At 36.9% G+C, this 27384-nt stretch overlaps 1 protein-coding gene across 1 annotated transcript in view; it reads right to left on the bottom strand.

Moving 5' to 3' along the window:
- LOC121388594 (L-fucose kinase-like) overlaps positions 1-27197 on the bottom strand; it is a 55124-nt gene extending 27927 nt beyond the window's left edge. The window contains exons 1-19 of the mRNA XM_041519997.1: positions 26917-27197; positions 25392-25474; positions 24429-24580; positions 22747-22797; positions 19111-19236; positions 18704-18776; positions 17072-17166; positions 16819-16899; positions 16262-16381; positions 13365-13530; positions 12700-12836; positions 12028-12189; positions 10566-10685; positions 9887-9988; positions 9411-9544; positions 7366-7443; positions 5026-5162; positions 831-979; positions 177-323 (exon numbers count right to left, since the gene is read on the bottom strand). Of these exons, the coding sequence (XP_041375931.1) occupies positions 177-323; positions 831-979; positions 5026-5162; positions 7366-7443; positions 9411-9544; positions 9887-9988; positions 10566-10685; positions 12028-12189; positions 12700-12836; positions 13365-13530; positions 16262-16381; positions 16819-16899; positions 17072-17166; positions 18704-18776; positions 19111-19236; positions 22747-22797; positions 24429-24580; positions 25392-25470 (2109 nt within the window). The 5' untranslated portion in view covers positions 25471-25474; positions 26917-27197. The remainder of the gene's footprint in view (positions 1-176; positions 324-830; positions 980-5025; positions 5163-7365; positions 7444-9410; positions 9545-9886; positions 9989-10565; positions 10686-12027; positions 12190-12699; positions 12837-13364; positions 13531-16261; positions 16382-16818; positions 16900-17071; positions 17167-18703; positions 18777-19110; positions 19237-22746; positions 22798-24428; positions 24581-25391; positions 25475-26916) is intronic.
- Positions 27198-27384: the final 187 nt, after the last annotated feature.

The following is a 27384-nucleotide window of genomic DNA, read 5'->3' as shown; positions in this document are numbered from 1 at the left end:
GAAGCAATGACCCAGTGGGAAGGAGTAGCAATGACCCAGCAGGAAGGGGAAGTGAACTCCTATGATACTGGCATCAGTTAAGAAATGCACATGGTGGGGACCAAAACACTCCATGCACTCTCCCTGGATCTGCACCTGACCACCTCCACTGATATCACTTGTGGAACAGCCCTTACCTCCTTTGCTGTCATGACTGCCTGTCTGACAAGTATTGCGGCCGCCCCCTCGTAGTGTCGCGCTGCTCGAACCAGCAGGTCGGGCCGACCCAGCCACTGATCACGTTCTTTAGCTAGAGCATGAACACCAGCCGCTATATCATTGGCCTACAACAGAACAAGTAATTGTTAGTCTATGGAAGGAAAGGATTACATGTTTCATGACATCTCAGTATATTTTAAATTATAGCTATTGCATGTCTATGTATGGTTGTTTTGACAGAGAGAGAGAGAGAGAGAGAGAGAGAGAGAGAGAGAGAGAGAGAGAGAGAGAGAGAGAGAGGGGAGGGAGGGAGGGAGGGTGGGGGGGCGAGAGAGAGAGAGACACAGACAGACAGACAAACAGAGAGGAAAGAGACAGAGGGAGAGGTGGGAGGTGGGAAGAGATACAGAGAATGAGAGAGGAAACCTGATCCTATCACACAATATATTCCCACCACAGCAGCAAACTATCTCTTACAATCTATTTTCCTTTTCAGGACAGTATATACCAAGCTTTTTCATGTACTGGTTGTGGGGCACTGGCAGACTAAACATTGCAACAGTGGACCTAAACCAGAATATATAAGTAAATAATTTAGATATACAGTGCCTTATCCACAGTGGCAATTATACCTCTAAGAAATTGAATGCCTTTGACCACGACTTGTTAGCAGCAGGTCCGCTCCGCAGTCCACCCTTCAGCCCAGCCATGGACCCGAGAACATCCGCAATGTTGGCCAGCGTTCTCGCTGCTAGGCCTGGAGATGTCGCCTTCTCAGCAACTGTGGTAAAAAAAAAAAAAAATTAATTGCCACATGATCAAGCACATAAATTATTTTCACACTAACCCAAGTGGACTCTCGACATAAGTAAATAATGAATGAATGAATGCACAAATGAATGGATGGATGGATGGATGGATGGATGGACAAACAGATGGATAGATTAACAAATGGTATAAAGTTAAAGTTTGTTTTGTTTAACAAGACCACTAGAGCACAATGATTTTTTTTTTAATCATCGGCTATTGGATGTCAAACGTTTGGTAATTCTGACATACAGTCTTGGAGAGGAAACCTGCTACGTTTTACCATTAGTTGCAAGGGATCTTTTATATGTACCATCTCACAGACAGGATAGCATATGCCACAACCTTTGATATACCAGTCGTGGTGCACTGGCTGGAACGAGAAATAGCCCAGTGCACCCAGCAAATGAATAAATGAATGAATGAATGAATAAAAATGGATGGATGGATGGATGGATGGATGAGTGGATGGATGGATGAGTGGGAGAATTATGGACGAACAACCAAATTAAAGATGGATGGAAAGACAGATAGATGGATGAATAAACAAAACCAATCAATTAATGAATTAATTAATATTTAAACAGAAACAAAAATAAAAGGAAGTGGGGAGGAATGACTCATTCAAATACGGATGAATTTATTAAATTATATCAAATTTCTGAAGGAGGCGATATGTCGAAAGTTGATTTATAGTCAACTGTGGAGCACACAACCAAAAAAAAGAAAGAAACAAACAACAAACGTTTCAAATACTGTAACCTGTAATCAGCGGCCACCTGTTTAAGCGGTCGCTTTTCTTTACTCCCTTACCTTTATCTAGTGTTTCTAGAATTTGCTGTGACTCTAACACTACTGTACGGTATAACAGCATGATGAGTGGTTAAATATTATGGCTTACCTTTATCTAGTGTTTCTAGAATTTGCTGTGACTCTAACACTACTGTACGGTATAACAGCATGATGAGTGGTTAAATATTATGGCTTACCTTTATCTAGTGTTTCTAGAATTTGCTGTGACCCTAACACTACTGTACGGTATAACAGCATGATGAGTGGTTAAATATTACGGCTTACCTTTATCTAGTGTTTCTAGAATTTGCTGTGACCCTAACACTACTGTACGGTATAACAGCATGATGAGTGGTTAAATATTACGGCTTACCTTTATCTAGTGTTTCTAGAATTTGCTGTGACCCTAACACTACTGTACGGTATAACAGCATGATGAGTGGTTAAATATTACGGCTTACCTTTATCTAGTGTTTCTAGAATTTGCTGTGACCCTAACACTACTGTACGGTATAACAGCATGATGAGTGGTTAAATATTACGGCTTACCTTTATCTAGTGTTTCTAGAATTTGCTGTGACCCTAACACTACTGTACGGTATAACAGCATGATGAGTGGTTAAATATTACGGCTTACCTTTATCTAGTGTTTCTAGAATTTGCTGTGACTCTAACACTACTGTACGGTATAACAGCATGATGAGTGGTTAAATATTACGGCTTACCTTTATCTATGGCTCTAGAATTTGCTGTGACTCTAACACTACTGTAAGGTATAACAACATGATGAGTGGTTAAATATTACGGCTTACCTTTATCTAGTGTTTCTAGAATTTGCTGTGACTAACACTACTGTAAGGTATAACAGCATGATGAGTGGTTAAATATTACGGCTTACCTTTATCTAGTGTTTCTAGAATTTGCTGTGACCCTAACACTACTGTACGGTATAACAGCATGATGAGTGGTTAAATATTACGGCTTACCTTTATCTATGGCTCTAGAATTTGCTGTGACTCTAACACTACTGTAAGGTATAACAGCATGATGAGTGGTTAAATATTACGGCTTACCTTTATCTAGTGTTTCTAGAATTTGCTGTGACTCTAACACTACTGTAAGGTATAACAGCATGATCAGTGGTTAAATATTATGGCTTACCTTTATCTATGGCTCTAGAACTTGCTGTGACTCTAACACTACTGTAAGGTATAACAGCATGATGAGTGGTTAAATATTATGGCTTACCTTTATCTAGTGTTTCTAGAATTTGCTGTGACTCTAACGCTACTGTTCGGTATAACAGCATGATGAGTGGTTAAATATTACGGCTTACCTTTATCTAGTGTTTCTAGAATTTGCTGTGACTCTAACACTACTGTAAGGTATAACAGCATGATGAGTGGTTAAATATTACGGCTTACCTTTATCTATGGCTCTAGAATTTGCTGTGACTCTAACACTACTGTACGGTATAACAGCATGATGAGTGGTTAAATATTACGGCTTACCTTTATCTAGTGTTTCTAGAATTTGCTGTGACTAACACTACTGTACGGTATAACAGCATGATGAGTGGTTAAATATTACGGCTTACCTTTATCTAGTGTTTCTAGAATTTGCTGTGACTCTAACACTACTGTACGATATAACAGCATGATGAGTGGTTAAATATTACGGCTTACCTTTATCTAGTGTTTCTAGAATTTGCTGTGACTCTAACACTACTGTACGGTACAAGAGCATGATGAGTGGTTAAATATTACGGCTTACCTTTATCTAGTGTTTCTAGAATTTGCTGTAACTCTAACATTACTGTAAGGTATAACAGCATGATGAGTGGTTAAATATTACGGCTTACCTTTATCTAGTGTTTCTAGAATTTGCTGTGACTAACACTACTGTAAGGTATAACAGCATGATGAGTGGTTAAATATTACGGCTTACCTTTATCTATGGCTCTAGAATTTGCTGTGACTCTAACACTACTGTACGGTATAACAGCATGAGTGGTTAAATATTACGGCTTACCTTTATCTAGTGTTTCTAGAATTTGCTGTGACTCTAACACTACTGTACGGTACAAGAGCATGATGAGTGGTTAAATATTACGGCTTACCTTTATCTAGTGTTTCTAGAATTTGCTGTGACTCTAACACTACTGTAAGGTATAACAGCATGATGAGTGGTTAAATATTACGGCTTACCTTTATCTAGTGTTTCTAGAATTTGCTGTGACTAACACTACTGTAAGGTATAACAGCATGATGAGTAGTTAAATATTACGGCTTACCTTTATCTATGGCTCTAGAATTTGCTGTGACTCTAACACTACTGTAAGGTATAACAGCATGATGAGTGGTTAAATATTACGGCTTACCTTTATCTAGTGTTTCTAGAATTTGCTGTGACTCTAACGCTACTGTTCGGTATAACAGCATGATGAGTGGTTAAATATTACTTAATCTAGTGTTTCTACTGTCTAACACTACTGGTATAACAGCATGATGAGTGGTTAAATATTACGGCTTACCTTTATCTAGTGTTTCTAGAATTTGCTGTGACTCTAACACTACTGTAAGGTATAACAGCATGATGAGTGGTTAAATATTACGGCTTACCTTTATCTATGGCTCTAGAATTTGTTGTGACTCTAACACTACTGTACGGTACAAGAGCATGATGAGTGGTTAAATATTACGGCTTACCTTTATCTAGTGTTTCTAGAATTTGCTGTGACTCTAACACTACTGTAAGGTATAACAGCATGATGAGTGGTTAAATATTACGGCTTACCTTTATCTAGTGTTTCTAGAATTTGCTGTGACTAACACTACTGTACGGTATAACAGCATGAGTGGTTAAATATTACGGCTTACCTTTATCTAGTGTTTCTAGAATTTGCTGTGACTCTAACACTACTGTACGGTACAAGAGCATGATGAGTGGTTAAATATTACGGCTTACCTTTATCTAGTGTTTCTAGAATTTGCTGTGACTAACACTACTGTAAGGTATAACAGCATGATGAGTAGTTAAATATTACGGCTTACCTTTATCTATAGCTCTAGAATTTGCTGTGACTCTAACACTACTGCAAGGTATAACAGCATGATGAGTGGTTAAATATTACGGCTTACCTTTATCTAGTGTTTCTAGAATTTGCTGTGACTCTAACACTACTGTAAGGTATAACAGCATGATGAGTGGTTAAATATTACGGCTTACCTTTATCTAGTGTCTGTAGAATTTGCTGTGAGAAGTTTTCCACACTGGCACTGTTGAAAACATTACAAAAGCCCTTGTGTTCCCGATTGGTTAAGACATGAACCAAGTCTTGCTGGCTGATCTTGTAGAATAACTCCCTGGTAGGAAAGGAAAGGAATTTTGTTTAACATTCCCATTCACAAAGCTCTCTTAAGCAACATAGCATCGTCCTGGCAAGTTGTTTTGCATTGCACTGTGAGATCATCAAGTCACAAGAGTTTAATGAATTACACCCCTGGGCCCCATTCCACAAAGTGATCTTAGCGCTAAGATCACCTTAAGTGCATATGTCAGCCGTGCAGTTATGGTGATCTTAATGTTAAGATCGCTTCGTGGAACACAGCCCTGGGCATTATTATTCAGTGGCCATTAGGTAAAGAAGTGTTTTATTTAACAACGCACTCAACACATTTTATTTACAGTCATATGGCATCCGACATATGGTTAAGGACCACACAGGTATTGAGAGAGGAAACCCGCTGTCGCAACATCATGGGCTACTCTTTTCGATTAGCAGCAAGGGATCTTTTATATGCACCATCCCACAGACAGGATAGCACATACCATGGCCTTTGTTACACCAGTTGTGGAGCACTGGCTGGAACGAGAAATAGCCCAATGGGTCTACAGACGCTTTACCACTGGGCTACGTCCCGCCCCGTGACCATTAGGTGTCAGTATTTAAGAAGTCTGTTATATGTATATTCTCATGTACTACAGCCTGTAATCATAGGAGTACAAAGTAATTATAACCCGTGACCATTAGGTGTCAGTATTTAAGAAGTCTGTTATATGCATATTCTCATGTACTACAGCCTGTAATCATAGGAGTACAAAGTAATTATAACCCATGACCATTAGGTGTCAGTATTTAAGAAGTCTGTTATATGCATATTCTCACAAACTATTGCCTGTACTCATAGGAGTACAAAAGTAATTATAACTAAATATTTATTACAATCAGAAAAAACCCAGATCAAATTCATAAAAGACAACAACACAACAATGTAACACTTCTATAAGTGCAGATAAAAACTTTCAAGTCAAACATGTTGCCGTTAGTGCCTGTTGAACTCAAAAAGAGTACATATTTAAATTATTGGCTCTGTTCAAATGTAAGTCAAACATGTTGCCGTTAGTGCCTGTTGAACTCAAAAAGAGTACATATTTAAATTGTAAGTCAAACATGTTGCCGTTGGTGCCTGTTGAACTGAAAAGAGTACATATTTAAATTATTGGCTCTGTTCAAATGTAAGTCAAACATGTTGCCGTTAGTGCCTGTTGAACTGAAAAGAGTACATATTTAAATTATTGGCTCTGTTTCAAATGTAAGTCAAACATGTTGCCGTTAGTGCCTGTTGAACTGAAAAGAGTACATATTTAAATTATTGGCTCTGTTCAAATGTAAGTTTAGTCATTCCTGTAAACTGTACTCATTTTGAGGATGTTGGAACGTCAATACTTATTCATTAGAAATATTTAATTTTTTACTTATAATGTATGCACTCATTTGAGTACATTAGGCATTAATGGGTTAATAAATAACCATTAACAAAACATAACCAAGCTAAATACAAGTAACATGTGCAAAAGAAAATTAACTAAGAAATAAGAACCAAAATCCAGAGATAAAAATGAGATGATTAAGATAAAAACAAACAAACAAGAGCAACGAATTGTGACTAGACAGTATAAATCGCTGGGTGAGTGCAAGAATGTTGTATATACAAAATTCCCATTTTGAGAAAACGAGCATTAAAAAATAATATCGCTGGGTCAGTGCAAAAATGTAGTCTCTACAAAATGTAGATAAATAAGGTCTTAATGGACCCTATATGATCCAAAGCAAAAATGTTGTATGTTCATATAACAGGTCTGGTTGCTTAATTTGAAGTCAGCTAAACTGTTGTAAATGTATTGTAGTTGACTCGGAGCGAAAGTGTTATAAGTGTTATATCAGTGTATGCTGCTTCAGATTTTGGAGGAAACTATCAAAAGAAGAATACAAAAAGTCATGGCTTCCGCGATTATTTGATTATTTTTTAATGCTCGTTTTCTCAAAATGGGAATTTTGTATATTTCACCCAGCGAAATGAAGAAGACAGAAGCAGTAGACACATAACTAAAAATGGATATTGGGTACCTATGACACAATCAATATAAAAATAATATAGTCATTGTTTAGCTGTTGAGAAATTTAGACCAGCCTATAACATAAACTTAGAGATCAATTTAATGTTAAAAAAAAAAGAAGACAAAAACTATTACGATAATGAATAACTTTAAAAATTAATGACTTACTTTCTCCATTGGAATTCCTCTGATAAGTTGATAAACTGTAAAATTTCCATCAGTGAAAGTCGCCAAGAGGAGCGCCATCTGAAAAAAAAGAAGAAGAAAGCAATTATTTAAAGTATTTTCTAATGGCTCAGACAGTGATTTTAATTGACTATCTATAATAAAATACTGTAAATCATGAAATTAATGCGAGCAAGTAATTAATGCGAAAAATGCAACGAACACATCAACGAAATAATAACTTGACGCATTTTGTTTAGTCTCATTCCCAATACAAAAAATGTGCATGATTTTACTATAATACTTCTAAATAAAATAAAACTTTTATAATATAAAGATGAAACAAAATACAAAAACAATTTTTGTTAAACATCTTTTTGTGAATACTTCAAGAATCTTTCTTTCGTTTCGATGTTGCCATTCTATTTTCACTTTACTGGAATATCATAGCGGTTATATAATACAGTGATGTTCCAAATGTTTTGTTTTTAAAAAGCTCATTTTGCGATGTGAGTATTTTTCAAATTTTCTTACACTTCTGGAATACTGTATACATTTAAACTGTTTTGAACATTTGTAAAATTATAATCAACAAATTTTATTACTAAATATATTCCTTTAAAAATGAAACAGTAGAAAATTATATAACCGTAACCAAGAATCCGTGCGTATTTCTTCAAACCATTTGGCTCAACTCTATACATGGCATTCAATTTAGACTGGTCGCAAGTTGTCACTGTTGCAATATATTGCATTTGTTAACGTCTATTCCTGTGCTGCGCATTAAGTGTATAAAATCAGTCTAAAACATTTGTTTGAATAATACGTCTGCGTTCGCGTGGAATATTGTGCCCTGTAATAGCGACCCGTTTACCTTTTATTCCTACTGGTGGATTAATTAGAAGCAATCACCACACAAAAGTGCGAGGCATACCCTTAACAATAAGGTGTAGTTATACTAATTACACTACTTTAAGTAATTAGGGCTTCCTGATCAACCCACCATGCGATTAGCTTCAGGTTATGTAGTAGCTGTGAAAACAACTACTGACTTCTTTTAACATGAAAGATGAAGCCCAAACAATATAATAACAACTAAACTGTGGTTTTTATGTGATGTGGACTTTTGCCCGACGCGTTAATAAAAATACTCATTTTTGTTCACTCATGTACGGACGCAATAATATCATGACGTATTAATTACATGATTTACAGTATGCAAGGCCTTTTTAACTGTATCTGATTCTTCTGATTACTTCTGATTATACCTCATCTAAACTGTCCACGGGTTACAGATGGTAAAATAAAAATAAAACAAGGTTCATCAGACAGAGCTAAACGTAAAAAACAGTTTGTTTTGTTCAAAGACACCACTAGATCATTGATTTATTAATCATCGGCTACTGGATGTCAAACATTTGGTAATTTTAACAAACAGTCTTAGAGACAAAACCCACTACATTTTTCCATTAGTAGCAAGAGATCTTTTATATACACCATCCCACAGACAGGATAGCACATACCACAACCGTTGATATACCAGTCGTGGTGCACTGGCTGGAACGAGAAATAGCCCAATGGACCACCACAGATCAAATGAGCACTTTACCACAGGGTTACATCCTGCCCCCTCACCAAAACTGTGTCTCTTAACTATGAGAAAAAACACAAAATGTAAAGTAAAAGAAGTTTTTTGACCACATGAACTTTCAAACATTAAAAGTATTTCTAAGCCATGATTTATAAAAAGACATTCTTAATTTATGTTCACACAGAATAATTATCTTGTCTTGCTCACTACACTGATGCATGCCAGAGATCATTAATAAATATGTTGGGTTTGTTATAATCCAACCCATTATTTCAGTACTGACCGAGTACTGAAATAATGGGTTAGATTATTATATTTTATATTGTAAGAAGAAAAGGGAAGAAAACAAAGAGATTTGTAGAATCAAAAGGTTTGAGGCTGTTTCTGTTATAGTAAACAAGGAGCTATTTTCAAAGATTGGTCAAGCCATCATGAAAATGGAACTTATTGAAAATACCTCTTAAGAATTGTTTTGTCATCCTCGCGCACAGTTTGTCCTTGAAGCCACAGAATTTCCTCCAGTCCTACTTGGTCGGTTGCATGGAACACTGGGTACAGCTTTGCAGTATATATGGTCTGGTCATCATTTTCCTGAAAATACATACTGTCATGTTAAAAAAAAAAACGTCATGCGGGTGCAAATGAACATTTGGGTCGTTGAATGATTTCTTGGCACGCTGTAACTCTGGTGTAGCCAGAGGTGGGGACCAAGTTAGTGCAGTAGGTTCAAATCCTGTAAATTAACACAGAGTGTTTTTTAAATTTGATTTTAAAACTTAGATCATTTGAATCACCATCAATTCACTATCTGTCATATTTAGAAGACTAAGTATATTGCTCAAGGAGAAAAGACAAGATTCCACGACTTCAACACAAAACAATCACATGGGTTGGCTAAGGTAGATACTAAATATTGCAAAGTGTGTAACGTACGACGTCAGTTCCCCAGAGATCTTCCCGCAGTATTCCCGTCCGGTCGAGAAACACGAGCCACAGGTCATTACAAAACGTACTTGTCGTCTTCCAAGTTGGGCTCTGAGAAAAACAATAGAATACACACTATATCAAAATCTTGTCAAACTGATATAAATATAAAAACAAAAAGATAAATGTTTAGAAAATAAAGTCATTGTGTCATCTATAAAGCAGAAATCAGAGGTGGAATAAAATAGATTGGGACATTTATTAAAAGAATCTCACTCATGGAGAAAAATTAAAACAGTTTCTTTATGAAGATTGTCTACAGGTGTGTAGCATGGTCTGGAACCAGGGCAGTTCGATTAAGTCTATATTTTCCCTGGACATCTATATGAACAGCCTAACAATGCACTGTAAACACAATTGTTTAGCCTCAGCAGGATGTGGGGGAATTTGTCAAACAAACCCAAACCACACCAGGACCCTGATTTACTATATGAACTATTGGCAAAAGGCACACAAAAAATCTTAGAATTTTCAAATACTAGTACATGGTCACAATATTATAATAAAGATATAAAAATAAAATAATGAAAAATGTACAAGATACTTTAACATAAAATTTTAATCATAATTTTTTTAAAGTATCTTAAACAGTCAGAGAAATGACTAAACAAAGAGAGAAAGATGATACCATAATGTTGTCAAATCGTCCATGAACAGTCAACACGTAAGGATTTGTGTTCAGTGTCTTCAGATGAATGTTGAAACCTTGGATAACAAGATCCTCTCCAAACTTTAGTATCTTCTTCATCTGTTTATTTTAAAAAATACATTCAGTTTCAGTCTCAGTTTCATGTTAATAACATTTTCATGCTTATATCAAATAATTAAAATTTTGCAATATTCATTACAGTTTAAAAGCATCCCAGTGGTCCAGCCGTAGGAACGTGAGTTTGTTACTTTCTTGATGAGTGTAAAATGATGGGCTTAAGTAACATTATATTTGTAATTGGCATTACTGAGCGTTATTGTTGTGGAACCAAAAAAAGAATTCCCCACAAAATTTCATTTTTATTAATAAGTATGATTCAATTTTAACTACCGGGTATGAGGATTGTCTGTTATTTCTTTTAGGAGTTATCAAAGGAAATCAACATTAAAAAAAATTAACTGAAGTTTCATCATGCAAAGTTGTGATACACAAAAATATACCAACATCTGTTTTCCTGACAGTTATAGGGAAACAGTCCATATGTTTATTAAAGTTAAAGTTTGTTTTGTTAAACGACACTACTAGAGCACATTCATTTATTAATCATCGGCTATTGGATGTCAAACATTGGTAATTTTTGACACACTATCTTACAGGAAATTCAATACATTTTTTCATTAGCAGCAAGGGATCTTTTATATACTTTCTCACCGATAGGACAGCACATACCATGGCCTTTGGTGTACTAGTTAGGGTGCACTGGTTTTCATGGGAGACAAACCAATAAAAGAATGGATTCACAGAAGTGGTTTGATCCTACAATGCATGCACTTCAGGCGACCGCTCTACACACTGAGCAAGATTCTGCCCCTTAATGAAAGTTTGTTTTGTTCAACGACACTACTAGAGCACATTCATTTATTAATCATCAGCTATTGGATGTCAAACATTTGGTAATCCTGACATATAGTCTTACAGAGGCTACATTTTTCCATTAGTATCAAGGGATCTTTTATATGCACCATCATACACAAAGGATAGCACATACCACGGCCTTTGTTGTGGTGCACTGGCTGGAATGAAAAATAGCCCAATGGGCTCAACAATGGGGATCGATCCTAGACCGACCACACATCAAACATGCATATTATCAGTAGGCTACGTCTCGACCTCCACCCCTTAATGATGCCAGAGGTGACAACCGAGCATTCTCTTAACTCGCCATAACAAACCCACAACAAAAGGATGAATTGAAGGTGTATAGTATTAACGAAAATATGACAGGAGAGGGTGAAGAAGACTCGTACAAAAATTAATGCCTAGCATGGTGAAGCCCTTGTAAAACATTTACACATAAATGTGAGGATGTTATATGCTTTTGTTAGAATTGTTGAGACATTGAAAAAGAAATATTAGTGATGAAATCAGAAACTGATTTTACCTTAAAATCCTCGATTCTCAGACCAGCAACAATAGAATCCTTTCCCACCACAACCTTTCCTTGAAAATAAGAATGGCTGACTGTGGTTTTGGATCCCACAGTTACCTCCCCTTGTAGGATGCTGTTAATCACAACACTGTCCTCACTCACTTGACTCTTGTTCTGGGAATAGCAAACATTATGAACAAGCATTATTCCTTTCTTCATCCATTATTGGATCCAATATCTAACCATGAACTGAATACCTTTTAAATGTATCCAGTCAGCCACGAGTCCCTCTATCCAAGCATTAAAAAACCCCACCCACAATAGTAATTATTTTTAATTTTATATGTTCAATTGTTACATTGTTTTTCATTTTGTTTCTTTACACAGATAAACATTTTGATTTTACCACACTGTCCAAACAAAGAAAAGATATACAGACCACTGTATATTCAGGGTGTTTGAAAGTTTGGTCGTGTTCTGTTCTGTTCTGAAAACATCACTTTATTTCCTAAGATGTATTTGTTCATACATACAAAATTATTAGCAGGTAAATGTATTTAATGTGTCATTTTAGTTAATAAAAGTCTGTATTAGTCACAAAAAATTGACAATGGCAGAAATATCTGACAGTATCTTTAATACTAAATTCAATTTAATCAAATGGAATACTAGTTAAAGCATTACCCCGATAGAAGAGTGTATAACATTGTTCCATGTGAGGTTGTCATAGTTACAGGCCTTCAAAGGGCAGTTAAGTAGAATCTTCTTGTGTTCAGCAGACAGGTCAGGCAGATAGTGGAACTCTCCGGTCTCTATCATACCTACATGTTCAGAGTAAACAATAGAGTTTAACATATCACAAACTATGTCAAATGGTAAAACTCAATGAAGGTATTTGTCCCCTAAGGCAATGCACGGCTAGCGCTTACACTTGCCAGATTTGCCAATTGTGAATTTTTTAAACAAATGGCACATTTTAGTTTATTTTAATGTAATAATTCATATTTTGTTACAAAACAACTTCATTTCTGCCAATTTTTGAAGCTTAATTTAGATAATTGGACAAGATTTTTGCTCCCCCAGAGGTAACCCTGCAAGTGCTAAGTACAAGAATAGCCGATATATTATTTATATATTAATTTTTTGGTATAACATTCATGCATGACAAAATTTTGTGTCCGGAAATGGACACAATATTATTTTATTAATTAAATAAACAGTCGAAACATATTTTCAAAACAAGATGCATAGTTAAAACTAAAAACTTTAACTGATATAAATTTCATCTATTTAAACATTAAAATGATTTCACTGATGGTATTACTGACACACTAATGTAAACTTCCTACATGCTTTAATTCTGAAGTCGTGCAGTTCTTGCCATAGTTTCCGAGCCATGGACACGTTCACTTGGTTCTGGCCATATTTTGAAAATGATCGGTTTCTTTCTCCGGCAACAAACTCATTTTCCGATAACCCAGTCATTGGCAGCAGGACATCAAAGAATAGAGACAACTAAAATTAAAGTACTCGTATAAACAGGCAGCAATATGAGAATTCCACGCCACGTGCTTGTAAAACTTTTAAAGTCTAAACTACTCATGTCTCTATAACAAACATGGGGCGGGATGTAACCCAGTGGTAAAGCACCCGCTCAATGCACGGTCAGTCTGGGATCGATCCCCGCTGGTGGGTCCATTGGGCTATTTCTCATTCCAGCCAGTGCACCACAACTGGTATATCAAAGTCTGTGGTATGTACTACCCTGTCTGTGGGATGGTGCATATAAAAGACCCTTGCTGCTAATCGGAAAAAAAGAAGAGTAACCCATGAAGTGGCGACAGTGGGTTTCCTCTCTCAATATCTACGTGGTCCATAACCATATGTCTGACCCCATATAACTGTAAAATAAAATGTGTTGTGTGCGTCACTAAATAAATCATTTCTTTCTTCCATAACAAACATGTCTTGAGAATTTAATGTCACAGTAAATTGTATGCATGTAAGTCTAGAAGCATGGCCCCAGAATCCCAATAATCATTTCTGGAGAAACTTATGAATATAAAGGATATTGTAACAAAAGACCACAAGTTTTAATTTTTGGTTGCACATGTTGAAATCATAACAAAGCAGTATCTTGTATCGCATTTTCATAACAATATTCTTAACATAAAAGAAAAATATGAGCTAAATATTTAATATTTCCACCAAACTAGAAGTAACTGAGTACACTATTCGTACAATATATTTGCATAACCTAATCAATGACCTCAAATTTGTATTAAAATTAAAATCTTCTGAAGTGTGCAACTTTAATTGAATAATGTTTAACAATTTACCATGTGCCGAATTGGTGGTTCGTGTGAATTTAAAGTTGCGTAACCAACATGCAAACAGAATGACAATGGCCCTCTTTGATGAGTATGATGATGACTTAATGTGATGATCTTGGGTGTATTTTTTATTATTAACTCATTTAGAAAAGACCATTCACATTTATTTTTTTACTGTTGCGTGCCATTCTTTGATAAATTTGTATTTGCATAATTAGTAAATGATGTCATTAGTGCCCTAGCAGTCCAACCGAAAGAACTATAGGTCTTTTCTCCACATATAGTTTAACAGATGTTGTTTTCACAATATTTTGAGATACTGAGCTGAAATTTTAAGTATAGCTTTATCATGTTCTGTTACAGATCAAGCTTTTATTACCCATATGGTTAAAAACATCTTGGTACAGATCAAAGTGATACGTCTCACTAGAACGCCAAGTGGGATATCACACAATGACATAATCAATTGGCACACTACAACCGTACAGGAACGTCAACCAAACGAGTCGAGTGATATAAATTAAGATCGATTATGGGTAATAAACAGGATATTAAACTCGCTACCATTTCATATCATGTTTATGTCCCTCGTGAAATAATTTTCATTGTAACTCACTAAAGCTTGTGACAATTGAGAATTATTTCACTTGGGACATAAACATGATACGAAATGGAAGCTCAATTAATATCCTCTATGACCCTCTTGAATGTAGGAGATATGATAATTTGTTCGGCCCAGTGTGGAACGCATTTGCTTTTGCAGTACTCTCAGAATGCTTGTTACTGGGTAAGGTGAGTGTGATTTTAACAGCAACATTATTACTACCTCTTAGTACGTACTTTAAGTGGTGCCTGACCGCTGTCGAATCCCATGTACGTGTGTGACTGTAACAGAAACATTACTACTATCTCCTAGTACATACTTTAAGTGGTGCCTGACCGCTGTCTAATCCCATGTACATGTGTGACTGTAACAGAAACATTACTACTACCTCCTAGTACATACTTTAAGTGGTGCCTGACTGCTGTCTAATCCCATGTACATGTGTGACTGTAACAGAAACATTACTACCTCCTAGTACATACTTTAAGTGGTGCCTGACCGCTGTCGAATCCCATGTACGTGTGTGACTGTAACAGAAACATTACTACTACCTCCTAGTACATACTTTAAGTGGTGCCTGACTGCTGTCTAATCCCATGTAAGTGTGTGACTGTAACTGAAGCATTACTACTACCTCCTAGTACATACTTTAAGTGGTGCCTGACCGCTGTCTAATCCCATGTACATGTGTGACTGTAACAGAAACATTACTACTACCTCCTAGTACATACTTTAAGTGGTGCCTGACCGCTGTCTAATCCCATGTACATGTGTGACTGTAACAGAAACATTACTACTACCTCCTAGTACATACTTTAAGTGGTGCCTGACCGTTGTCTAATCCCATGTAAGTGTGTGACTGTAACAGAAACATTACTACTACCTCCTAGTACATACTTTAAGTGGTGCCTGACTGCTGTCTAATCCCATGTAAGTGTGTGACTGTAACAGAAACATTACTACTACCTCCTAGTACATACTTTAAGTGGTGCCTGACCGCTGTCTAATCCCATGTAAGTGTGTGACTGTAACAGAAACATTACTACTACCTCCTAGTACATACTTTAAGTGGTGCCTGAACGCTGTCTAATCCCATGTAAGTGTGTGACTGTAACAGAAACATTACTACTACCTCCTAGTACATACTTTAAGTGGTGCCTGACCGCTGTCTAATCCCATGTACGTGTGTGACTGTAACAGAAACATTACTACTACCTCCTAGTACATACTTTAAGTGGTGCCTGACCGCTGTCTAATCCCATGTACGTGTGTGACTGTAACAGAAACATTACTACATCCTCGTACGTACTTTAAGTGGTGCCTGTCCGCTGTCTAATCCCATGTACGTGCAGGCATCGAGAGGCGGCTTGGTGTGGAAGGACAACAGTTTACTAGCGACCGCATTGTTGAAGTACACAACACCAGCAACCTGTAAAAGATACACAAGAGTAAAAGTTATATTCATTGGTTCGTTAATTTCATCGCTTATGTCTCATTCATTTAAAAGTTATATTCATTGGTTCATTATAATTCATCGCTTATGTCTCATTCATTTAAAAGTTATATTCATTGGTTTGTTAATTTCATCGCTTATGTCTCATTCATTTAAAAGTTATATTCATTGGTTGGTTAATTTCATACCTTGTCTCCAATTAATTTAAATCATTTGCCATTGAAGTGATGTTTTTTTGTCAAATGATAATGATTTACTAGCAATGAGAACCGAAAACATTATGAACAGAAAATGTAAAATATGCAAAAGATATTTTTTAAAAACTAAAACTTGTATCTTCCAATCATAGATAGCAACAATATCAAGTGGACTGATTGATACTGTCAATAAAAGAGCAGTTTAGTAATAGTTACCACAGGGACAGATCCATCACGTCTTTGACACGATCCCAAAACATCAGCCTTCTGCTGGTACAGGATATCCTTAACATTGCCCTGAAAAACACATTAATAATGATTATGTCTATTTACATTGATATGATGCCAAAACATAAGACTTTTCTTGGCAGAGAATACCCTTCACTCTGCCCTGTGCCATTTACATTTATATTGTGCATATGTTTGGAGACCCACATGTACAGACAAGGTTGGTTGTGTTGTATTTTACCTCCGCATCCAGTTTATAAACACCATGGTCCTTGCAGTACTGGATTGTGCTCGGCATTGTGATGACACACACTTCACTTTCAACCCACGGAACATCTGAAATGAGACTGGAATTGTACCAAACACTTCAGTGTCAAGTTACAGGACACCTGAAATGAGACTAGAATTATGACAAACATTCCAGTGCCAAGTCACAGAATATCTAAAATAGGACTGAAATTATTGCAAACATTTCAGTGTCAAGTTACAGAATATTTGAAATTATAATAATAACAAACACTTCAATGTCAAGTCACAGGATATTTGAAATGAGACTAATAACAACAAACACTTCAGTCAAGTCACAGGATATATGAAATGAGACTATAATTATAACAAACACTTCAGTCAAGTCACAGGATATTTGAAATGAGACTATAATTATAACAAACACTTCAGAGTCAAGTCACAGGATATTTGAAATGAGAATACAATTACAACAAACACTTCAGAGTCAAGTCACAGGATATATGAAATTAGACTACAATTACAACAAACACTTCAGAGTCAAGTTACAGACTGGAATATAACAACACTTCGGTGGTAAGTCATAGAATATTTGAAAGAACACTGGAATAATAAAATCTTCAGCGTCATCACAGATTATCTAAAAACTTCCAGGGGACATAATCCAATTTAAGATAATATAACACCTGTACACCAGCCTCGGTGGTGTCGTGATTAAGCCATCGAACATAAGGCTGGTAGATACAGGGTTCGCAGCCCGATACCAGCTCCCACCCAGATCGCTGAGGTGTGTGCTCAGGACAGCAAGCTTGAACCATAATTCATAGCTGCCAACATTTAAAAACAGGAAAGAGTAAGAATTTTCATGTGAATTGTGACCCATCGTATAAACCCTTTTGCTGTGTAAAATATCCAGATATTTGTTTATGAATTGTTTTATCGCTGGCCTCAACGATGTCCTGGTGTTTCTTCATTTTGATGTGCCTTTGGCAATAATTTTTCCCGCCATGGGCAACAGAAAAATCAACAAGACATAAAGTGCAAAATGCACTAGTATTACTAACAGAACTGGCCTTCAAAACAGGCCACTCATTGCTGTAGTCCTGTTTATACTTCTGTACTGCTTTTAGCTTTTTCTGAGCTTTGCACAGTTTATATGGCTCTGATCGTTCGCGTTTTTTTGACATCTTTACAAAATGGCGTCGTTTCACAAGCTATCCCGAAGTGCGTTGCGCATGCAAAAAAAACTTCCGTGCGCATTTGCGGCTAGTTGGGCGAGTCCAATTTATGTGATTCGTAGGGGTGGTAGGTTATTACAACAAAAAACCTCCCAAAAAACAGGAAAATGCGGATTTGCCGTAATCTTTCAGATTACGGGCGTAATGGCGTAATAAGAGATGGAAAATCGTAATGATTCCGCATAAATCGTAATGGTTGGCAGCCCTGCATAATTGGATATAAGCACGAAAATAAGTTGAAATAAAACAAATGAAACACCTGTGCATGTAACCGTATAACAATAAAACAAGCATTTTTTTTATGTGGTTATCTCCCTTTTTTCCAATTTTGGACTGGACGAGTTTTTTAAAAACACTCTTCATTTTAGACGAGTGACTGTCATTCTTACCAGCATCTGATGGAATAGAGAGCATCATATCAGTGCTACTGATCCACACACCCGAACGGGATTTCACTGCAATCTGAAAGCCAAAATGTCAAACAAATTACTTGATTCATGTTCGAGATATACTCATAGGGAAGGCAGTTTTCTTTTTTCGCACTTTATCGACCAAGTGGGGTTGTTCAACAATTATTATATACAAAATCAGGTGATTTTTTAAACCCCATATCCCTCAATATCACTTTATAACATGTGTTTTAAAAGTAAAAACAAAGAAATACCCATAATTCCATTCTGCTAGAAATTCTTTGATTTCTCATACACAGTTTGCAAAATCAACATCAGATTTGTTTTTGATTCTAATATTAAATTTTACCACAAAGTTCTAATTGTAACTGGTCAATAATAAAAACCTTTTCCGAAATAACTTTGAGTAGAAGGTCAATACTGGTGACAAGCCCATCGTATTCAGCATTACTATATTGCACAGGGAGTGTTGTAAAGGGTCGGCTGCAAGAATCATACGGGTAGCTTCTTCCCTGAAAAACAAAATTAAAAGAAATATTTTAATGGAATATATAACAAAAGTACCAGTGAGTTACATGATACACCCATCAGGAGTTTGATGGAAAACCATATCTATATCAATGAATAGGTTATGGGTATGATGCAAGTCTATGTGAAATTTGTGCAATGGGATGGACGAACAGTTTGTTTTGGACCAACCACCATCCCAAGTTGTTTATACATGTGGTTTGATGATCCTGTATGAATCTGTATTCAAGATATGATGTGGATATAAGGATTTACTGTTATATGCAGTAGAACATGAAAAGTAGGTCACAGACACAGTGACCTAGTAATAGTAAGTGACACACCACCATCCCAAGTTGTTACATGTGAAGTTTGATGGTCCTGTATGCATCTGTATGCAAGATATGATCGGGACAAGGATTTATTGTTATGTGTAGTAGACCGTGAAAAGTAGGTCACAGTGACCTAGTAATAGTATGTGACACACTGCCATCAAAAGTTGTTCCTACATGTGAGGTTTGATGGTCCTGTATGCACGATATGGTCTGGACAAGGATTTACTGTTATGTGTAGTAAACCATGAAAAGTAGGTCACAGTGACCTAGTAATAGTATACGACACACAGCCATACCAAGTTGTTCCTATGTGTGAGGTTTGATGGTCCTGTATGCATCTGCATGCAAGATATGGTCCGGACAAGGATTTACTGTTGTGTAGTAAACCATAAAAAGTAGGTCACAGTGACCTAGTAATAGTATGCGACACACTGCCATCCCAAGTTGTTCCTACATGTGACGTAGGTCATGTAGGTTTGATGGTCCTGTATGCATCTGTATGCAGACGGACAACGCCATACCATAATACATGGGTGTATAAAAACTACCACTGAAGATTAAGTGCAAAGTTAAGTCTTCTTAATATAAATAGGGTGGGATGTAGCTCAGTGATAGAGCGTTATCCCTAAGGTGACACCACATGATACAAGTGTCTCCTATGAGAATAGATGATTGCATAGCAACCAAAGTTAAAGTTTGTTTTGTATAACAACACCAGTAGAGCACATTGATTAATTAATCATCAAATACTGGAGGTCAAAGATTTGGTAACTCTGACATAGTGTCTTAGAGAGGAAACCTGCTAGTTTTGCATTAGTAGCAAGGGGTCCTTTATATGCACTATCCCAAACAGGATAGCACATACCACGGCCTTTGACCAGTTGTGGTGAACTAGTTGGAATGAGGAAAAAAAAGCAATCAGTTGAATGGATCCACTGAGGTGGTTCGATCCTGCGACGGACTGAGCTAAATCCCTCCTTAGCAACCGATAAAATTGTAATGTTTGTCTTGTCAAAACTGGCTATTCTCGTGGCTATGAGACATTCACATTGTTTGGCTTTGCCTTAAGGTGCACTGGGTCACATTGACAATTTAAACAACCAAACTTGAACTTTACACCAGTGTTTTTGTTGACACTAGTCAGTTGACACAAACGAAAGGAGATTAATATTTGTTTACACTGCTTGTTGGAGTTTAACATATGGTAATTTCAACACTTGGTCAAGTCATAAAGAGAAAGAAAGTTTGTTTTGTTTAACGACACCACTAGAACACATTAATTTATTAATCATCGACATAATTTTGACATATAGAGTTAGAGGGGAGGAAACCTGCTATATTTTTCCATTAGCAGCAAGGGATCTTGTATACACCCAGGGAAATCTTGATTAGCTATATTTCTAGTCAACTGATTCCCAACTATTGTTTAATGTTTTAAAATTGTGTAGCGATCTCTGAAACTTGTATAGCAAATCACGACGTGATACTGAATAAAATGTTCCCCGACACCATTCCACAGACAGGATAGCACATACCAGTCATGGTTCACTGGCTGGAATGAGAAATAGCCCAATGGGCCCACCGACTGTGATTGATCCCAAACTGACCACTTATCAAGCGAACACTTTACCACTGGGCTACGTCCCAAGAATATTTGTTTGACAATACTGCCTGCTGGACTCTTCACACAAAACAGAAGAATATTTGTTTGACAATACTGCCTGCTGGACTCTTCACACAACACAGAAGAATATTTGTTTGACAATACTGCCTGCTGGACTCTTCACACAAAACAGAAGAATATTTGTTTGACAATACTGCCTGCTGGACTCCTCACACAACACAGAAGAATATTTGTTTGACAATACTGCCTGCTGGACTCTTCACACAAAACAGAAGAATATTTGTTTGACACTACTGCCTGATGGACTCCTCACACAAAACAGAAGAATATTTGTTTGACAATACTGCCTGCTGGACTCTTCACACAAAACAGAAGAATATTTGTTTGACACTACTGCCTGCTGGACTCTTCACACAACACAGAAGAATATTTGTTTGACAATACTGCCTGCTGGACTCTTCACACACAACACAGAAGAATATTTGTTTGACAATACTGCCTGCTGGACTCTTCACACACAAAACAGAAGAATATTTGTTTGACAATACTGCCTGCTGGACTCTTAACACACAAAACAAGATGTTAACCAAATTTTCCCTGGGTGTATAAAAGATCTCATGCTACCTCATGTTTCCTCCTCTCTAAGACTATATGTCAACACTTGGCCAACTGATAAAGAGAGTTTTGAAACCCACTGCCACCACAAAGGTAACATGTTACAAAACATTGCAAGGCATCTTTTATTATGCAATCCTTTAGACAGGACAGTACATACCACAATACTTGGTGTATTAGTCGTGGGATGGGGGGAAATTGAGCCCACCAAGGACAGTGTATCGCGGGATGCACTGCGACTCGGGGCATCACTGGCCCACTTCCCAACGTACTGACATGAAGGTATAACAAATCATTTAAGGATTGTCCATTATATCTTTTACATGCATCAGGATATGAATAAACAAAAATCATCGGCAAACTGTGTGAATTATATAGGCTAATAATAACACTAAAACGTGATACTTTATTTTGAATAAATAATAACGCTCAATAAGACAACTTGCCCATATAAAATGATGTCATCAGATATGAAGGGGCGGGAAATAGCCCAGTGGTAAAGCGCCCACTCGATGCATGGTCGGTCTGGGATTGATCCCCGTCGGTGGACGCATTGGGCCATTTCTCATTCCAGCCAGTGCTCCATAACTGGTGTTACAAAGGCTGTGGTATGCACTATCCTGTCTGTGGGATGGTGCATATAATAGATCCCTTGCTGCTAATTGAAAAAAGAGTAGCCCATGAAGTGGCGACAGCGGATTCCTCTCTCAATATCTGTGTGGTCCTTAACCATTTGTCCGACGCCATATAACCATAAATAAAATGTGTTGAATGCGTCGTTAAATAAGATATTTCCTTCCTTCATCAGATATGACTTCCCTGACAACGTAATTTTTACGTTCATCGAAAATGAACAAACTCCCTTTGCTACGTCTGGATCAATGGGATAACGTTATGTTGTAATGAATGTAACAGAAATTTAATTATCTTGTTTTACTCACACTGTGCAGAATTAGAATATGAGCTTCCAAAAGTACATCTGGGTTGATCACCTGAAACAAATAAAGCAAATTAAAAATATAAATTCCAAACAGACAGGAGTAGAGTTTTAAAAATATTATATTCTCCACTACTAATAATACTTGGGACATAAAAATAACTTAATTTAGGGGAGATCAAAAGTTCTTCCATTTTACTTCTTCCTTCTTTTTTTTTAATGCTCCACATTTTAAAACATTTATAAGAAATTAACAAGTGGAATGGATTTTATCCAAACTTAAAGGTAGGGTCAACTCAAACAAGTACCTTATGTGTTGGAAAGATGCATACCCGGACCACCAACACATACTGACACTTTAGCGAATGAAAAACGCGTAATTCTAGAGTTAATAAAAAAACCATGATTATTCCTGCTAACTGGGGGCAGCCATTTTGTTTTGTTTTTGTGACATCCGGTGGGATAGCTTGGAGCGGTGACGTCAGCTCCTGACCATCTCCTGTATGTACAGTGTAAACAAAAGCAGTAATTTTCGACAAGGTGCTTCTCTTTGATCAACCTGACTTGTAAAACAGCATAAATGATGTAAATGATGTAGTAATATAATAAACTATTTAACTAAATATATTTCAAGTTGCATTAACAGAACAAAATGGGGTTATAGTATTTTTCTCTGTTAAATAATCTAAAGAAAAAATGTACACTATTAGGTCTATTGATATGCTACGTTGGAGCAAAAACGACAACCCACGATACCCAAGTGATAATTTTCTTTTCTTTGGGACTATGTAATTGGTCAGTTCTGTGGTTTTAGATGGAAAAGTCTACTTAATAGTTTTACTGAACTATTTACAGTAATAAACCATTTCCATTACAATTTTAGGGGCGACAGGTAATATTCCACAATACCGGTATGTATTTTTGTGTCTAGACAGAGTCAATTAATTGGCTCGTCTGGTTACCAATCAAATACACACCTGCCAATCAGGAATCACAGGTAGAAGCAACTAACAGCATAGACCAATTAACTAATAAAACACTCCGTGTATCATTTCAGTACGTAGGTTAATGCATGGGAAAAACATTGTTAATTGTTTCAACTTGTTGTGTAGCCACTTTGACAACGATATTTTATTTTGTATTGAAAAATAATATATATAGTGCTGGATATACTTATTGCTGGCTTACTGGGATGTGTATTATTACAGAACATTGCAATGTATGGCTATTTATCATCCCGCAAAAACCAGGTAGATTGTGTTTCTCTAGTTCTAAGGCTCATTCCTGACGTTACACATTAAGTATTACGTAATCACCAGCTCGCCAGAGGGTGTACTCACTGAGATGGTACAAAATGGCTGCACCCGTTATATATAATAGCCGTCACATTTAACCATTTTATTAATTAACTATACGATTATACGTGTTGTTATTAAGCAATAATGTGCATTATATATTGTTGAATATGCATACCAGGCCAAATGCCTTAATTGTCCTCTCCTTTAACACAAGGGAGATTTAAATAGTATTTTTGAACTGAACTTAATGGAAGAATATAATTAAAAATATATATTTAAAAATACTCATGTTTTTGGAGGGGAAGATCTAATAGAACATTATTAAACACTAAGCTAAATATAGTTATTTATTTTTAATATCAACAGAGCTTTAAATTCCCTTTCTTACTGTGTATCCTTTCTTTGCACTTAGGAACTCAACAATTGTCAACAGGGCATTGATTGTGGCCCCTCCGCTGCCTACATTGGACTTTGGGTCCTCGACTGTCAACAGTATGACATCTTTGTCGATGTAACCTTTGGCTTGGCGGATTTCCAGTTCTGAAAATCATTTTAAAAATTGCAGTGAGTGAAAAACAAAGAAATATTACATAAAACAATTTATTTATCTAAATACATGTAGACAAGTCATATTAGTGCATGCAATGTAGCTCAGCAAGCTCATAGCAACCGAAGAGGGTGGTGTCAGGACGGCCTGTGCCGATCCCCCCCAATCATGGACAAATGTATTGGGTTTTTTCTCCTACACTATATAAAGTATAAAGATAAAAATCTGGCTTGTGCCCCTCCTCCACTAGAGACTTTGTGCCTTCTCCCACCCCCCTCCCCCCACGTGAGATGTTTGTCCTATGGGCCTGCTCAGTTAAACGCAATGGTTAACCATCACAATCAGAAAAATAAAATCTATATCTCGCCTTTTGACTTCATCAATGCAACCAGGGCAATACATAGCCCAGTGGTAAAGTGTTCGTTTGATGTGTGGTCGGTCTGGGATCGATCCCCGTTCGTGGCCTCATTGAGCTATTTCTCGCTCCAGCCAGTCGCCACGACTGGTACATCAAAAGCCGTGGTATGTGCTATCCTGTCTATGGGGTGGTGCATATAAAAGATCCTTTGCTGCTAATCGAAAAGAGTAGCCCACGAAGTGGCGACAGCGGGTTTCCTCCCTCAATATCTGTGTGGTCCTTAACCATATGTCTGACGCCATAAAACCGTAAATAAAATGTGTCAAGTGTGTCGTTAAATAAACCATTTCCTGGCTATACTAGCTGAAAACATGTTGAAATGTCCCTTTAATACCATGAAATAATTCTCAGCATCCCTCAACAAATGTTACTAGTGATCTGTGTACCTTGCTGTAAAGTGTGTGTCCATTCTCTGTTTGCCGATGTCAACACAATGGCTGTCCAGGAAACTCTGTCAACACTCATCGTACTAAAACAAAGAAAACAACAACCAAGGTTAATCCTAATGTAGCATGACGGCACATGGCACACTATTAATTTTATTATGCTATGGACACGGCTCCACACTGTGTGCCATTAGTTTGACATTACAAAAAGGCTTAGTCAATGAAGTCATTTCAGCCCAGACAGAAAAGGTTGATAATATTAATAATACTTTTCTGGTAATACTAACAATATATTATTTTTTAAATCACATATGTATAGACTTTTTTATCTTCTAAAAGATATGGAATTTTTTTATAAAACAAGTGCAAACAAGAATACTGATTTGTTTATTTATATCGTAGAGTATTTTTTGTTTATGATCCCTGCACCCTCCTCATAATTACGCCTTTTTTCTCTCCACCTAATATATTGGCCTGTCTTACATTGCCAACAGGACTTACTAGTGTGGAGATTTGTTTGTGCCCCGAACCCACTCCCAATATAACAAATTTGTGGTTTTTGTATCAGCTCAATGAAGGAAAACCACAAGTACCCCCAAATAATCAGCCTGGGGGGCAGAATATGGTTAAATACATAATAAGTTACTCTTGGGGTTGCTATTTGGGGGTATGGAAGGACTTTCCTTTGGCACTGTCACTAACCATACCCCTAACTCTATTTATTATAAGTATTTATAATGGTCTTTATACCTGACAGTGCCAAAGGAAAGTTCTACCAACAAAAAATGTAGTAACATGAAATTAACTCAACTTGTCACAAGTGACATTAACAAACTTTACAAAGATCCCGTCAAATCAGGTTAACAGCTAAACACTGTTTTCAATCTGACATTAGGAAGCAGTGACTATTAAATTCAGGGGCTTATAGCACAATGTCAAAGTACTTACGGCTTAGGTTACATATTTCTAAAGAGGAAGCGTACCGTTACGCAGGACCGGCCTCGGTGGCGTCGTGGCAGGCCATCGGTCTACAGGCTGGTAGGTACTGGGTTCGGATCCCAGTTGAGGCATGGAATTTTTAATCCAGATACCGACTCAAAACCCTGAGTGAGTGCTCCGCAAGGCTCAATGGGTAGGTGTAAACCACTTGCACCGACCAGTGATCCATAACTGATTCAACAAAGGCCATGGTTTGTGCTATCCTACTTGTGGGAAGCGCAAATAAAAGATCCCTTGCTGCCTGTCGTAAAAGAGTAGGCTATGTGGCGACAGCGGGTTTCCTCTAAAAAAAATTGTGTGGTCCTTAACCATATGTCTGACGCCATATAACCGTAAATAAAATGTGTTGAGTGCGTCGTTAAATAAAACACTTCTTTCGTTACGCCGGAGTCCGATGCATCTGGCGAAATGTTAGTCACAGTGACTGTGACCTCGAGCCACGCCAGAAACGAACATAGGCCTAAACGTTTAGTGTGTTCTCAGTTATGACCATCAAAAAGAACTATTTTACAAAACTCAAATTCACCTCACGATGTCAGTTTCTTTTTATATGTGTATGCCACCTGATTTTACAGTTTTAAAGTCTTCTAAATCTGCAGTGTAAACATTAAAACATCGGTCCGCGATCGAAGATACATTTAATTTCAGAGTTATTTCCCTTGTTTACAAGCTAGCGGTGTTGCCATTACCCGCCTAGTGCAAGGCGCACATTCTATGTCCGATTCGATCTACCATGATCCCTACCACCACCACTCACCTCCCAAATTTTTTTTTAAAAAATGAATAAATAAATATTTCATATTTTCAAAGAGATATTCTGGGGATAAATATTAGTTTGAGTTTGGGACAATGTGAAAAAAAAAAAAAAAAATTAACAAGCATTTTGAAAATACTGCTAAAGCAATATAGTCATGTCCCCTAGCGGGCCCAATAATTTTTCGTATCTCCTAAATTCAAGGGTCACAACTCTGAAAAGTGGGTAAATCACCACCAA

The sequence above is a fragment of the Gigantopelta aegis genome, chromosome 14 (assembly GCF_016097555.1).
Source record: "Gigantopelta aegis isolate Gae_Host chromosome 14, Gae_host_genome, whole genome shotgun sequence".
NCBI classification, from domain to species: Eukaryota; Metazoa; Mollusca; class Gastropoda; order Neomphalida; family Peltospiridae; genus Gigantopelta; species Gigantopelta aegis.
The sequence above is the reverse complement of the archived record's forward strand: the minus strand, read 5'-3'. Positions and strand labels throughout refer to the sequence as shown.